This window comes from Megalops cyprinoides, chromosome 2 (assembly GCF_013368585.1).
Source record: "Megalops cyprinoides isolate fMegCyp1 chromosome 2, fMegCyp1.pri, whole genome shotgun sequence".
NCBI classification, from domain to species: Eukaryota; Metazoa; Chordata; class Actinopteri; order Elopiformes; family Megalopidae; genus Megalops; species Megalops cyprinoides.
Genome location: NC_050584.1, coordinates 22,427,664 through 22,444,720, shown reverse-complemented (window position 1 = coordinate 22,444,720; position 17,057 = coordinate 22,427,664). Strand labels below are relative to the sequence as shown.

At 46.6% G+C, this 17,057-nt stretch overlaps 1 protein-coding gene across 2 annotated transcripts in view; it reads left to right on the top strand.

Moving 5' to 3' along the window:
* Positions 1–17,057, top strand: part of gpc5b (glypican 5b) — a 125,297-nt gene that overhangs the window by 60,202 nt on the left and 48,038 nt on the right. For both annotated transcript variants that reach the window (XM_036522049.1, XM_036522048.1), the window contains one exon: positions 14,881–15,001. In XM_036522049.1, coding sequence (XP_036377942.1) covers positions 14,881–15,001 — 121 coding nt within the window. The remainder of the gene's footprint in view (positions 1–14,880; positions 15,002–17,057) is intronic.

The window sequence follows — 17,057 nt, the reverse complement described above, 5'->3', positions numbered from 1 at the left end:
ATAAAACAGGCTTTTATATATTAATTTTATACATTAATTTTCATGTTATGCCCCAAATAAAATTATGTTTGTCTCTAAACCACCTTGCAGGCTAATTCAGTTGTCTAATGTGCAGCTACTACTGTATTTGCTCACCCTTCCAAGTCTCTCTCTCTCTCTCTCCCTCTCTCTCTCTCTCTCTCTCTCTCTCTCTCTCTCTCTCTCTCTCTCTCTTTCTTTCTCTCTCTCTCTCTCTCTCTCTCTCTCTCTTTCTCTCTCTTTTTCTTTCTTTCTCTTTCTCTCTCTCTCTCTGTCTCTCTTTCTCTCTCTCTCTTTCTCTTTCTCTCTCTCTCTCACACACACACACACACACACACACACACACACACACACACACACACACACAAAAGCTAATTCACATTAACATTTTATTGCTCATTATCATGCAAGGTGGTACCTACAGCCTGCCTGCTCTCTATTGGCTTATCAACTGGTGTTGATGACTCTGTTCATAACCATATTGTGTGAAACTGACAACATAAGAGCAGCAATGAGGGGAAGAGGACCGTAAGGGGAACTTGTAACCACACTTGTTCACACTGTGTGCGCCCATGGTGAAAGGGGTGTATGGTTTTGTTAGATAACAAGGCTGCCACACTCAATTATGTCATTCATATCATAGAATAATGGCAAAGAAATGTCACTTCATGTTCAATATATTTACCACATAATAAATAATAACAACACAAGACACCCAACAAGAATGATTTAAGACAATGCATTACTGCTACCGTGCTATGTGTTATCCAGCTGAGTTGTGTCAAATGGCATTAGGAGTTATCTTAGGAGTAATTTTTACTGCTAAAAAGGAGTTATCTTATTAGGAGTAATCTTTCTGCACAGAGATTCATGTTCCCAAAGGAAAAAAAAGAGTTTCTGTGTGAGGGGGGAGAAAAAAAAGCACCTTTGGATTCTGGCCGTGAACTGTGGAAATGGGCTGTAAAGGTCAGCACCATCATTGTCTTATGTTAACAAGATCGGCTTTGTTTTTTCCTCCATGTGAGGAGTTTAGTGCCGACTGCACTCCTGAAATTAACCTGGCAACACGGCTCTGCGAGCTCATGTGCAGCTCGCAGTGGGGAGGCAGAAAGCTGTGCGTTTCGCGGGGCCGCTGCTGGCTGCTTCGCCAGGTTTATTTATCACCACCATGACTTGGTGGGTTGAGCTCTAATTAGCCCCAGATGGAGATACCGTGCATCTTTCCCTGGCATGCTTAAAACACTTTTCCACTTCTTGTGAAGAAACGGCGAACAATGTGCAGTGTCAAATTTATGGGTGGAGTTTGCTGATGCTGATCCAGGATCAGTTGAGACAGCCCTGACCAGAGCTGCAGCTATTTTGTGCAAAACATAAACTGGTCTGGGGTCACCCCTTGGGCGTACCGTAAGTCTCTCCTGTAAGTCTCTCCTGCCTGATGGTTGAAGCTAAGCAGGGTTGGATTGGGTTCATGTTACCTTCTTGGAAAACTGGGTTTCTTGTGGAGGTGGTGTTTTTTGGCCAGTAGAGGGCAGTCTTATCTCTCAACAGGAGATAGTGATACTGTGCTATAGGAGATGCTGTCTTTCAGATGGTACTTATCAGATAGAGCAGGTCATTTTCTGGTGTCCCAGGCTTGATTCCCAAACAGGATCTTTCATTATGGCTGTCAAATCATACACCAGTTAAATTTTCCAAAATAGTTCCCCCTATCTCTACTTCCGCCGACGTGTGATGAATGTTCTGCAAAATGGCTGCCACGCACCCAGGTGGGTGCTATGCTTTAGTGATTGTTGAGATGAGTCACCCTTGCTTTGAAAACCTTGAAAAACTAGTCCATTCATTCATTCATTGTTTCATATGCCAACTCACACTGACTCAGTGCTTTAGTGAGATGTTAATATTAGACAAATCTGAGTTGGGGGTCTGATATTTTCCATTGTTGTTCAGGCAGCAGTGCTCAATGTGCATCCACTCTCTTTATTAATGGCAAAGGTATTCAAACCATATCTTTTTGATCTCCCTTTTACCGCGTGGGCTTGTTTTTCATCCTCAGAGCCATTCTGTCTCCCATATACAGCTGTTGAGTTTTAGGCTGACAGCTCCACAAACACACACAAGCGAAGACCCCTCACTGACATCCAAACGCCCGTTGAGCGTTCTCATTGACCCTTTGGAAAAAGTGAGCTTTCTCTCAATGCACTGACACCTCATCGGAGTGAAGCCTTCTGATTTGCCTGATGTCTTCTGATGTCTGAAGTCAGCTCTGTTACAGCACTCAGTGCCTGTGAAACAGCCAGTCGGTCAAATCTGATGGGAAAGTGTTGCAAGTGCATATTTGGTCATTCCCTGCACCATTGATTTATCTTTGTGTCTTCCACAGTGAGGAACACATGGCCCTTGCACCCCCCCCCCCCCCCCAGCCTGCCTTCAGTGGCAACACCCCAGAGGTGGGGCCAGACCGAAACTGATATTTTCTCAAGAGGAAAGCCACAATGAGCCAGTTACACACGTAGCCTCTCTTAACGAGACCTGTTTCCTATACACCCCCCCCCCATGAAAACGAAGCCTTTATTTCTACCCCCAGATTTTAATTACAGACAATTGTTTCCCCACAAACCCGCCACCCGGTCCTAATGAAGGGAAAGTGAATGAGGATGTGGTATTTCTGGTCCGCGGCTCAGAGCTCTTCCCATGTGCGGCTGTGTGGTCCCTGCGCAGAGCTTTCTCATTCTGTTGGCATGTGCTTTTTTTTTTGGGGGGGGGGGGGGGGGGTAGTTTCTAGGGTACTGCCTGTGCAGCCTCTGTCAGTAGGGTAGGTAGGTACACACTGACCCAGGGGCTTGTTGGGTAGACCCACAACCAGGGCCCAAAGTCTCAATGCTCAATGCTTTATTTAAGAACTCCTAAACCCAGTGGCTCCAGATAAATAAATCCAGAACAAATCTGAATCCCCATCTGTGTCTTGTTCTGAACAGCCACCTAATTTTCTCACTTGCTAAAGGTCTTCTGAAACCCATGCAAACTTGTAAGTTTTATATTTATGTGGAATGGTTTAAAGTCCAGGTATGATGCAGGTACACATTGTGTTCTTTGGCTAGATCAATGGAATAACTTGCTCTTTGCTAATGTTGCACACATGTTCCTCAAATGAAGTCCAGATTAACTATTAAAATTGTTGGAATTTCTTCACACCAGTTAAGCTTTATTTAATGATTCTATTTTAATTCTTTTTTTCATCTACCCTTTATTTAATCAAGGGTGTACCTACCATAAGACCACACCAGAGTTGTACCCCCAGCAGTGGGAGCAACGTTAGAGTTTTCTTAGCCCAAAAATGTAACCATTTCTTACACCCCTTGGAAGTGCTAGGCCAAATCTATTTATCTCATTCACAACAAAAAACAGACAGAAAAACACATAGGGCTGACCATCTCACCTTCACCGGATGATAGCAGGGGTTGACACACTCAGTTTGACTAATTGCCACCAGGGGGAGCCTGCGACCTGTGAATAGAGGTACTCTGAAAGACTGAAGAAGAGGGAATCCATCACTGAGTGTCAGTCCCATCAGTAGCAGAGCTGTCCAGCAATATCTGAACTGAACTTTCATGAAGTAGACTTTTTTACATATCTTTGGAGGTGTTTGATCATGACTCTGATTGATATGAAGGGACTATATTTGATGCGAAGGGATCAAATTAGCAATATTTCACACTGCCAATTGCTTTCTGCCACCCTGCTCATTAGCAGGCTAAACGTCTTCACACGGTAGAAATCTGAAATTCGTTTAACTGCATTCAACAGATGAAAACCTGTTTGTTCCTGCTTTTTTCCACAGGTCATAAACACATCTGCATTTCACTCATCTGTGAGCTAATGTGTTGTCACAGCAGGCAAGCAGTGTGCCCTCAGGACCGTTTTGGGCAGGGCAGGGGTGGTGATGGTCCCCTGTTTGTGTGAGCGCAGCCTGGGGGTGCTCCTCTTGGCCTGCAGTGCCCTGCACTGTCAGCTGAGAGCTTGCTCTGGCTTGTTTGGCCTCAGGCATCCCGTTGCCAATAACATGTTATCATGGCTCCGACTAACAAAGTCTGTGTCTATAGTTACGAGGAAAGGGTGAATAAAAAAAAAAAATCTCAAGGATCTCTAAGTGGGTCTGTCATGGTGGCTTGCTTGCGTTTGTGTGCTCTTAACATGAAATCATCTCTGAAAAGGTTATGTTGTTTGTATACAGTGCGCTGTTGCATGTAAGAGGTGTGGAATCTGGGTAGAATGTGATGAGGTCACACAAGCGCGATGCTCATTGTTGCCTTTCCCTCGTGCCTGGTCCCTCCCTGCTGGGGTTTCAGACTGGGTGTCAGAGCACCTTCGCTAACACACACACACACACAGACACACACACGCACACACACACACACACACACACACACACACACACACTGACAGGTACACGCACACACACACTCATTGGCAGGTACACACACTCACTGGCATGTACACAAGCACATACATGCACACACACACACACACACTCACTGCAGGTATACGCACACACAGACACACTCACTAGCAGACACACACACACACACACACACACAGAGCCCCACCACACCCTGCTGGTGGGGGGCTGGTGATGAGTCCCATCAATGTGCTGTTAGCACGCAGCCATTCGCACAGACGTGGGCTCTCTCTGCTCGGGATCACTGGTGTTTCCACCCTGTGAGCTGGTGTCTGATGCCTCCCTCCCCCTCCCTCTGGTGCTGCACAGAGGAACACTGCACTGTTGGTCTGGGAGCTGCATTCTTCTGGTGACCTTCTCCAGCAGAGGTCAGCTCCTCAGGTGGAAGAATTGGCCGGTGTTCTCTCTGTCGTTTAGCACAGCTCTTGGGGATCTTGCTGCTTGCTCTCAGCGCCCCAGGTTTTTTTTGTTGCTGTTGTTGAAATTCACCTTTTGAACCGGAATGATGAACTGGAGGCTCGTTCACCCACGCTGTAAAAAGGGTTCTCATTCCTGACCTGTCCTTTCCACAGGTGTCTCTGTTAATTATTATGATTGATGACGGGGTGCTGCTGTGAACTGCAGGCAAAGGGAAGCTCTGTCAATGCTGGTCTGAGACTTGCACTTTCAAGGACTCATTCAGGCTATAATGACTTGGCAAACAGTAAACAAGAGCTTTTTAAAAGCTGGTTTGTGTATTATCATGTCATCAGAAGGCCTGGCACCACTAGAGGGCAGTATGGGAGCAGGAGAGGAGGCCTTTACAGGTGGTGACAGGTACACCAAACTACTCTCTCAGTCCTCCGGAGGACACAGAGCACCAGAGCTAGTTTAAAACTGTACAATGCAGCTGAGGCCATAATACGTCTGGCTGTAAAGTTGGGCGCAGGAGCAACAACAGCGGGAAATGGATAAATAATGAATACTTAAACAGTTTCTGAGCTGAGACGGGTGTCCCAGAGAAACTGACTCTCTGTCGCCCCTGTTTCCCAAAGTGGGGGTTGTTGTGTGTCTGGTTTATGTTATTACCGATATCACAAGATGCTGATTCTGACAAAGTGTGCTTTTCAGGCCCATAAAGCAGTCCCATAGTGCCGTGCGGTCCGCTTCTATGAGGATGAAGGGAAATAGAGTAAAAGACCCATGTTGAAAGAAACCCACAGCACAATAGTGCATAAAGCATAATGGCACATTATAGCATGAAATATAGAAATATATTTCTCACAGCCTGGGAACAAAAACGGCACAAAAACGAAATGATACACCGCGTTGTACATTTGTTACATTTAGACCATGAGTAGGCTAGATTTCACACATGCCGTGTGAGCTTGGGTTGTAAACCTATTGGCACCTGCACCTTGCCTTTTGAAACTGCAGCGGCGTTGTCATGAGCAGGACCACCGTCCATCAGCAGGGTGAAATCAGGGTCCCTTCAGCCAGGGTTTCCTCTCCTCTATGTCCCTCTCCTGTTCGCCCCGGTTTCATCTGGCGAAAGCCGAGGAGAAGAAAACATGAAACCTGGTGTGAAAACAAGTTGCAGATGCATCTCAAACCAGTAACATGAACCATGGAAGGTACACATGCAGGGGAAAAGAGCATGAGGAGAAAGGTCAGCATTCTTTGTTGTGTTCCAAGTTCTTTATCCCTGATTGGTCACATTTGAGAGCATATTAAAATTGTCAGGGTATTTCATTTCAGTCCCGGGTTTTACCTATCATTGAGTGAGTTACACCCATAGTACTGGCATTAGAAACCTTGAATAAGGGGATTTAACTTGTCGTTTCCTCTTTGTTTGGTTGGTAACCAAATCAAGATTTGTCAGTTTTTTTGTGTGTGTGTGTGCCCTAACCCCTTTGAGTAGTTGAGTTGATTTTAGTGAGGAAACAGTTTTGTTCACCTTACCACCGCTAAAATAGACTTAACCTCCTTTTTCATTAGCTTTTCTTGCAAAGTATAAGAACAGGGCTGTGGATGAGAAGTTGCTAGCTTGCAAGTAGGGCAGACGAACATCTTAATTAAAGCTCGTCAGGTGGAGGTGAGTATGACTGTTAATCCATCGGAGAGAGAAGAACTCTTAAATGCCTTTTTCTCACGTGCCGTTTGAGTTGTGAAAAATCTTCAGCGGGTGTCACTGTAAATTAGCATGCAATTCTCGAAAAGAAAATAAAGACGGTTAAAATCCTGCTGTTCAAGAGAAAAAGAGAAAGTGGCATTAAACGGTGTCCCAAGCCTCACGGGGGAAAGAAATCCCACCCATGATGAGTGATGTCCGACATCTTAATATGGGGGTTGTTTGCGAGGTGGCTGTTTCTTTTTTGAATGACGAGCGGGCATGTGCATTTTTAACCCACCATTCATTAATAAAAACCGACCCCTGCAGTGCTTTCTTGGAGAGCTGCGTTTTGTAACAAGCCATCGTCGGTCTGCATGGGCAGGTGTTCGCAAGGCCCGGCTGTTACCGGCGGCTTCAGGGATATCAGGTAGAAGGCCGACCTTTAACCTGAGACTCGGGGGGAGTTGTCTCCAAGCGCTCTCTCTTACAACCTCGTAAAATATGACTGATGGGGGCAATTCAGTTGCTGAGCCTTTCTAAAATATCTCTTGGCCCAGTTCCCCCCTCTTCTCTGGTGATGGTGGAAAAATATATATACCCTTGATCTTTTGTTTTGCGTGTTGAGCCTTATTGCGATGCCTGATTGCTGTGCCGTTTTTTTGTGTCTGCAGATAGACGTCTGTCTAATGAATGGTGGCACTTCCGAGTGACTCTCTCCTGAGGAATGTGCAGCCAGATGCCGGCCACATGGGCACCAGCCCCACAATCTCTCACAATCCTCAGGGCTGCTCAGCACACTGTTCCATGCATTGCTCCACACACTCCACTTGTGTGTTTTCAAAGGCCCAGTGGCATAAACAGAATGTTCCTCAGAGAGTCTGAACTGTGCTGTAGGCAAATGAAAGATTGAAGATAGGGCAGCCAGATTTGACAAAAACAAGGTAGTCAGGAAGGGCATTGCTCACCATGTGACCTTGCCTATTAAGGAGGCAGTTTCCTTGCCAGGCTTAAAACCTCTTAGCATTCTCACCACCTTGCTGTGGAACTGAAGTAACATTAGTGTTACCATATTGTTGCAAGTAGGCTGTGGAGGCTTGACATATGTATATATTCTAGATGAAGTGTTGCAAAGTTCCTCACTTCTACTCTCTGCAGGGTTTGTGTCGGTGTGGGAGAGTGACCTCATTCACTTCTTTCACCAAGACAGATAACCGAGAGCCATGCTGCCTAGTTAGCACGTTTGGGAAGATTGCATTAATAACATAATTATGGGGCTATACCGTTTGTTTCGGCTCCAATGGAAGTGCTTTGAGAAGTTGAGACCCGCAGTGTCACTGAGGAGAACATGGCCTCTGTCTACCTTTGAAGATGGGCCTTACGGCAACAAGCAAACTTTAGCCACTGCTACCTTGATGTTTTTCATGCACTGAACCCAGGTTCATGTCTGCAACACGACTGACCTATTGTTCTGCGAAGATCTTCAGCACAAAAATGGGGTGGCTTCCTCTTCACAAACTGGGACAGCTGCTGTTCCGTCTACAAGTAACAGCTGAGAGGGCTGGGCTGAGCAGACACAAAGCTGTACAAAACAGAGAGAGAGGCGTGCAGTACCCGTCAAACGACACGCCGCAGCTGAAGAAATTAGTGTGGTGTTAGGCGCTGTGCAGTGTTAGTGGGTTGCTGGGCATCCTGTTTATGTGCCAACCGGTCAATTTTTATTGTTGCTCCAAATGTATGTCAAACTCACTGCCACACACACACACACACACATACACACACACGCGCACACGCACACACACACAAAAGCTCACCTTTAAAGGCTTTCAATATCAATGTATTGGGACAGTATCAGACACAAAAAGAATTATGAACAGGAAATGACTCTTAGCCATCCATGTTTAACGTATTTGGTGGGTTGGTGTGTGATGTGGTTTGCCCTCGGGAGGAGTACCTTTGCAGGGTCTTGTTTTTTGTGTATATGTGAGTGATGATGGTTGGTTTCTTTCGGAAACTATGTGAATCACACTCCTGGGTTTAGCTTGAGTTATGGAGTTGGGCTAGGTTTGTTAGACACATTTAGAAATTGTTAAGAATTTGACCGCCAGCCAAAAAACAATAAAAAAAGATTTGAACTGGGAGATAATTACAGTTTTTTTTCCTAGATTTATTTGGTAATGTGTCAGTGGTGATTGCTCTGAACAACATGTGGAGCTAAAAGATACATTGCTATTTTGAGTTCTGGCTGATTAAATGGTGCACTGCAATATCTTGTACATGAGCTTGCTGCAGAATCTGGTTTGGGTTTTTTTTCCATCATGCCAGAGGCTCGGGTGGATTGATTGAGGTGAGCATGGTTTTAAATACCTGTCGCTTTATGATTATTGATCTGTCTAGTGATGAGGACTCAGCCTGTTGTTTGCTCAGCCAGGCCCTTTATTCAGGGTGGATTACTCTTCTACACTCTTTGTAACTCTTTTAGACTTGGTGGAAAACTGAGACTAACTATTTTGTATTGGTGGGTATTTGGAGGATGAGCTGAAACTAACTCTTTTATATTGGTGGGAGAACTGAGATTGTAACTCTTTTATATTGGTAGTAGGTGTTTGATGGAAGAGCTGAGACTGTGACGTCTTTATATTGGTGGGTATTTAGTGGAAAAACTGTGACTAACTCTTTTATATTGGTGGGTTTTTAAGAATTGAGACTGTAACTTGTGATATTTGGGTAAAAGAAATCCTTAGAGGCACAGCAGAAATCTCACCGCCAAGATTCAAACCTGCCTCCTTCCGGTGCTTTTGCCACTGCATCACGCTCAGCCTCACGTGCACAGCAGCTCCAGCCCGGGCTGTGAAGTTTGAGGGTAGAATTCCTCCGGTTTGATCCTCCTCCCCATTACCCGCCGCTGCGCCCGTGCATCCGTAAAGAGATGCATCGTGGGATATTCCAGGGTGAGCGCACAGCCGCCGTCCTGCCCTTGATGATCTGCGGTGGGAGGATACGGTTGTGTGTTGCCTTGGAAACCGCCTGTTTGTTTGCATGTGATGTGCAGACCGCTGGTGCTGTCTGGATCTCAGCTGCATTTCTGATTCGAAAAGGGGGGAAGGAAAAAAAACACACGCAAAAAGCAAAACTCCAAAGCCTCCTCTCAGCTCACTCAGGGCCAATCGGGCATGTCAGCTGACGGCTTCTCAGAGGACACATATTATACTTCAAGCGCTGAACGAAAGATGTGTGCACGTCGGAAAGCGCATGCCAATTATTTCAACACATTCTTGGCACTGCAGCTTTGTTACTTGGGACAAAAAACAATTTCCTTGTTTCTTAACTCAACGTGTTTTGAGAGCAAAAATAAATCGCATAATCTGCTTGGGCAGAGGCTTTTATCACGGTTTTTCATCATATTGCCTACCTAACGCTTACCTAACGTTAGATTTGTTTATTTATATATACTGTCTATGCCCAGCCCACTCGAAAAGTGAAGTACACCCGGCACGGTGATCTGTAATCTATTCGGACGGCCGGGTGTTTCCTGGAGCGATGGAGGCGAAGTGCCTCGCCCAGTCGTCCCCCGGGGGGGGGGACTCAAACCCACAAGTTCTTCGGTCGGGCCACAGCCCTGTGAGTCACAGATGCTGCGCTGCTTTGTAAAATGGCACGGGCTGTGCAGTTTCGGGAGTGGCTTGTCATTAGGGTTTGTTCTGGAACAGTGAGCTAGCAGCACTGAGACAATCTTTGGAGAGCTTCCTCCAGGTGCCAAATGTGTCCTTGCCAGGAGGCAGCAGGAGCGAGACGCAGTGTTCTGAAGTGAGGAATGGAAAGGGAAAGGGAGAGACAGAGAGAGATTTTGATTTTAAACAACCGAAAAAAAACCTCATTATATTCAGACCAAACAAAACAGCAAAAACCATCTTTAGGGAACATACTTAAAGTGAGCACACAATAATATAAAGGATGACTATGAATAAGTATATGAATCCTGAAGAAATTTACAGCTTTTTACATAAAGTACATTGTAAAAATAGTAAGCATTTAAAGTGCCTCTGATAATATGCACATAATGTGTTGTAATAAATGGCTGACATTGTGTAAGCCATGCACTACACGTGTTTGATTTTAGTGTGTCAAGGCAGCAGCTCAAACATATCTGGGCTGATTAAATATTTGCTTCTTCGTCTCTTGTGTATGACTTCAATTATTTATTTACCGAAAGTATTCGCATCTTGATTCAGCCTCTCAGTTTTGTGAGAAAAACATAGCTTTTAGGAAAAAAAAAAAAAAACTCATCACTCAGGATTTCAAGATGTTCAAGTGCTGCTGGTAAACTGCAACAAGGACCCACCCACTGTCTGAAGAAGTTTGAAGTGTGTTTGAGCCCTGGTGAATTACTGCTTCTTTATGTAGCGCTGCGTAGGCTGCCTAAACATGTTTTCTTTTTGTGCGGGTGCAGGCATGTGAAGCTGTCCCGTGGGGTTGGTGGGGTCATGGGGTCCTTGCATAAGGGGGTGGCTGCTCACTGAGCTCAATGGGCTAGAGAAGGGCATGCTTTCGCAAGCTGGGAACAGATAGTGCCTGGCCATCACAGATATGCACATGATGGTGGTAGAGTGAAAAAGTGATCACGGCTCTTAGCGCCACGTAGGGAACTACTGTTCTATCCTTGAATGAGCCGTTTTGCCCAGCACTGTAGGCGGTTGGCGGGCCGTGTTAGAGATAGAGGCAGTAAATGCAGGTGGTCCTGGATTAGTGTGGAGAGCCAGTAAGCGTGAGCCACCCACTGCAGGGAGCCGTGAGGGCGATGGAGCTGGAGAACAAGGCCCGAAACAACCCCGCTGCCGGCGCCCCGTCTCCGAAAGCGCTCCAAGGCGCAGCGTGCTGAGCCACCGTGGGGATTTTGGGGGATGGGGGATTTTTCAGAGGCTTTTTTTTTGTTCTTCCGCGCTTATGAGTCATCCTGCGGATCTGTCCGCGGAGCTCCGAGCCTTTCTTGAGGAGCATCATTAGCGAGCCCCTGTGCCGGGGGCTCCCGGGCGGTGTTCGTTTGATGAGGGCAGAGGGGTCCAGGGCCATGCCTCGGTACACGGGCAGCACTAAGGCCAACCTTTCAAGTGCAGGCTCTAAATGTCCCGGCTAATCACAGACCAGGGAAGGAAAGAGAATAATGCATGCTGTACCTACGGACTGGGGAGGAGAAAGAGGGGGTCACTTCTGAAGGGTTAGCCTGAAATGAATAATTGAAATGCCGAGATTGTTTTTAAGGATATGCTCTTTCAGCTGGCCTCCTCCTCTGCCTGGAGTTGTGTACTGAATTTGCGGGACCCCACATGTTATTATTAGCTTGGTATTATTATTTTCATTTTTAATATGTGGTTTGGATGCACCAGTTTGGATGGAAAGCTCTAATTCTGAAGTTGCCTGCGCAAAACAGCTGAGCAGAATGTTTATGAGAATAAAAAAGGCACAGGATGTGACTCCACCTCTGGATATACCCTCACACTCAGGCACACATGCACACACATACACACAGAAACATACACACTCGCTCATACATGCATGCACATGCACGGTTGCACACACAACGCGCTTACTGTAGCCATCCCTCTCACTCTCTCTGTGCCTGCTCCATTTACGGCAGCGTAACTTGGCAATCAGCGTTTATATGTTTCAGACCCCGAGCGGAGAAGTCAAGAGCTCTGCACATTAAAGCATTTAAGGAATCTCGCAGCCCGATGAGTCTCACATGTTGTGTTAATTGGCTCCAAGTGTTCAGATCCCTTCTTCTCAAAAGCGCAGAGGTTTTGGATGTCAACGCTTTCCTGCGGAAACAACCGGATACTCATAATCTCTCCCCAGTCCTCCAAATACCGCACATGCTGATGCTGGAAAGATTTCCCCCAGTTGTCCTCACGGTTTTTGTTTGGCTAATGGGAAAAAGGGCCCTTTGCTGTTGTTTAAAATTCCGCACCCAACGAGAACAATGGCTGGCCTCTCTCTGATGTCTTCAGTGGTTAGGAGTCAAGACGGGCTACTCTCAAAGCTAATCTGTTTTGTGCCATGTGAAAAAAGAAGGACCACTAAAGGCTTGCTTTCTGTGGAGCAGTAACTGCCCCAGACTGAATGAACACTAAAACAGCATTTACATTTCTATAAAACAGCTCTAACCCAATGGGAAAAACCTCATTTATCCCTTTAAGAAACAATACCGAGCACAAAGGGTTAGGCAACTCCTCCAGTGCAAGTCCAATTATGTGTGTATCTGCTTTCAGTCCTCCATTGCCTGGCTGATATATTCAGTTCATTATGGATGTACATAAATAGCCCAGTGGTGTGGCAGTTAAAGTATTGGAAGCGGACATGATTTCTTAAGAAAGCGTCCAGGAATAGGTGTTTAGGTGTGTGAGCTACCCATTGATCTGCGAATCAGATAAATAGTGTGGAGAAGCATGGTGCAATGTGGAGGTGTAGAGGCGCGTAATTGGGGATAATAACATGGCTGAGAGCACGCCCAGGGGCAGAACTAGAGCCGGAGTCCTGTCCTTACCGCGACAAGAAAGAGCGGTGCTCTTCACCTTACTGCGGGCTTCGAGAGCCCTGTCCCTCCCTCCTCCTGCCTGACAGTGGTAATTAAATCCCAGGTGCAGCTCCAAGCTCTCATTAGTGCTCTGCTCAGAGGAGGGAAGTTTGCTTCAACAGCCAGCCCATCAGCGGGGGGCTGGCCAGGGTGGTCGGGACCCCGGAGTGGGGTCTCTGCGATGCTGTCAAGCCGCCCCCCCCCCCCCCCCACCCCCCTGCCAGCCACGGTGGAAACGGGCTTTGCTCCCCTGCTTAAAAGAGGTAGCTTCACCAGAGACCCTGAACCTTTACCGTCTGTTCCTGACCTGGTTGGTGAGGCGGACGGTCAGATCAGCCAGCGGTAATTAAAAGTCTCAACCTTGGGGTGGCTGTCGGGGCTTACCTCGTGAAAGAGCAGGAGGCTTTTTTTTCTCTCTCTCTCTCTCCCTCTGTCTCTCTCCCTCTCTCTCTTTCACCGTTTCTTCTCTAATCCTCCCTGTTCTTCTATTTTTAACTCCGGCCTGTAACAGGAAACCACAGAGGAAGAATAACTTTTCAACACGGACCTGACCAGCTAATCCCTCGTCTTGCTGATCTGAGTGCAAGAGAGAGAGAGTCAGACAGACAGATAGAGAGGGGGAGAGATATAGCCTGGCAGAGACACATGCTCATGCACATTCATATACAAATACAGACGGGGGTGCTGAAGAAATCTTATTTCACAGTGGCTTATGTTTGTGCCCCTCTGCGTTCCCCTTTGGTCTGTAATTGGGTGGCTTACATCAATGCTAACGTGTAATTAAAATATCCAGCAGGACGTCCTCCGCTGAGAAAATTGGCATGTTTTTTTCCTTTAAAACGTGCGGTAATGATCTGACTGATGTAGTGGCTGATGACTTTTTTTTCCATTACCCTAATCAACGGTGTCCTCCTGCTCTGTCTCTCTGATCACTGAGCGGGGGGGGGGTGGGCGGGGGTCAATATTGCGATTTGCAGCCAAGGAATACCATCTCGTTTCACAGCGGGCAAAGCATTTGACTTTGTAATGAATCATGTTAGGAGAGCGGGCAGTGCAGAATTCATTGATTGTTGCTCCTAAGAAGACAGACATTCAGATTCATCCAGTTTCAATGAGGTGCTTAATTAGTCTGGATGCTGAATGTTCCAGACTGTTGAAATCTCCCGGGATTGCGTGGGCACTTTCTATCCTGTCCCATCCATGCTATCTTTAACTAAAGATATGAATGCCAGCTGACTACTTTCACAGTTTTCAAGGTACACATGCAGCGCTTACAGTGTACGGTGATTCTACTACAAAAATTTTCTGTTACAATTGCACACAAGCAATGGCTGTTTTTCACACCACAGTCTCAAACCTGGGACTGAGCTGTAGGATTCAGCCAGTGTAAAGCAAGCGCTTTAACTGGCTGAGCCACTCGGGAGCCATCTGTCTCTTTAACTGAGACAGAAAGGGCAAGATAACTGTCACTTTATACCCTAGCAAGCAGGGATAGGCCAACATGACAGTTTTATAATAAAGGCCACCTTTTTATGTTTACTCTATTTTAAGTGTACCTGTATATATCTATCCCGGAAATAGACAAGGAGCTGTGACCTTTAAAAAGGCAGAAGTGTAATAACAGTAAATGCAGTGTGAAGATGATTTCCTTACCTAACCTGCATGTCAGTTCGGGACACAGATGAACACATGCTTTATACTGAGTCCTTCTTTACCCCTCTCTTCCTCTCTGTATTCCTCTCTCAGTTATTCTGGCCGCGTGGTGGGAAACGGCCTGCAAGCCCAGAAACTGAACCCGGAGATGAAGGTACGAAGTCCTGACCCCATCCTGGCAGAGGTGAAAGAGAGGCTGGTGCGCTTCAATGAGGTGGGTCACACCCTGGTGTTCCCTTCATCCATCCAACAGCTGCCGCTGCTGTCATCGTCGTTTAAGACACTCCCCTCCTGCCACCGTTGTCACTGTACTGCTACATCACATCCCTCCTCTCACTGCTGTCAGCTTTCTTTCGTGTCCCGCAGCTTCCAACCAATGGCACGCTGCTGCTCTCTTACATCCTATTACTGACACCAGTGTCACACTGATGCTCTGTCATATCCCACTGTGTCACCACCGTTGCAGTGACACAAGTAGAAGATGTTAGCCTCAGCAATATGTCTTAGACTGTTTCAGAAGTGCTGTTCCTGTCATTGCTATGGATGTTGGGAGTGTGGTGGTGGTGGGAAGGTGTACTTTAAGAAAGAACAGGGAGGGAGAGACAGTATTTATAGACTATAGAGTTTTTTTGCTGGGTGGGACTGTGAGTTGGTGGATGGGGGAAGAGCATGCAGTCTCAGTGTCATTGGCGAGGGTGTGCTGGTGAGTGGAGGGGTGTTGTCTGAGCTGAATGCTTGTCTGGGACGGGGTGGAGTGGCTAGTGTCTGCCCAACCATGGGCTTTCATGTGAGCCCGCAGCTCTCACCAGCAAGGATCGCAGCAAGCTTATCGTGCAAACCCAGAAAGAATGGGTAAATGCAAGCGCACAGTTCCGAAACAAGGAATAATGTGTCTGACTATTTAAAAGAAAAAAGAAAAAAAACAGCATCTCTGCTCTAGTGGTGTGCTCAGTGGGCACTTGATAACTTGTGTGTGTTGTGTTTCTCTGCATTGCCTTTTTTTCTCTCTAAATCTTGAGTCTGGGGATCGCTCCATTGGATCAGTTCAAAGTGTATTCTCTGGAGGTGGGAGACCAGGCAGTAGTGGGTACTTTGTTATGAAATAATTGCAAAACCACAACTGTCTTTTAGGAACACAATAACTAGGTCTTATCCTGTACAGCCCTGTTGTAAATTGGCCTGTCTTGTGGGGCATTTCTGTATGGAGAGTGCTGGTCTTTATCCCTCCTTCATGTCAAGTGGGTGGGCGGGGGGGGATGGGTGGGAAGGGGGTGGTATTCCCAGGGTTTTGGAAGAAGGGCCCTGAATGCACTGGACCAGTCAGCCAGCTGCCGTAATGACTACAGTACCTCTCTCTCGGGAGAGTGCAGAAAAAAAAAAACATCAGCTTTCTGTCAGCTGTCAGGGCATCCAAGCGTTTACTGAGATCCGGGCTGGAAAGACATCACTGATCCGCTGCATTGCAAACAGGCGGTTGGCACCCTGAGCAAAGGGGAACAATGTTTTCATGTAGATGAGTGTAGTTACCAAGAAGCAATTATTTAACACTGTTGACTCTGTTGGGCCAAACCACCCCCTGACTCCTTCCTGATTCTTGTTACTGTCATAATTTAGTGGCAGTGTAGCACAGCGGTAAGGAGCAGGGCTCGTAACCAAAAGATTGGTGGTTCCATTTCCCACTGGGGCACTGCTTTTGTACCCCTGGGCAAGGTACTTACCCCAGAATTGCCTCAGTAAATATCCAGCTGTATAAATGGGTAACATAAAAAATTGTAAACTATGTAAGTTGCTCTGGATAAGAGTGTTTGCTAAATGGCAGTAATATCTTTGAGGCTTGATCTTGAACAAGCCTGGATTATATTTTGATGAAAGAAAATGTGCCCCAAGTCCTCTGTGTTAGTTCATCGCTTTGGACAGATGCTCGGCTACAGCCTGATCGGATCCCTTCCGCTGTATATTTATATCACCCGGCAATGCTGTCAGACGTCCCCACCCTCACACCTTTCTGCCTCGTTGGCTGAACATGCTTCTCAACTGACAGAAAGAAACCTGACAGCACATCCAAGAAGCAAGAGCACCCACTCACAAACACACACGCACACACGCTCATACGCACATGCACGCACACACAAACACACACACACACACACACACACACACACACACACACACACACCTTTGCTCTTGTATTCAGCAGGGCCAGCCTGGATGACAGCACTATCAAACACCACAGGCGTCACTGCCCTCTCTCTCATACTGTATACGGTAGG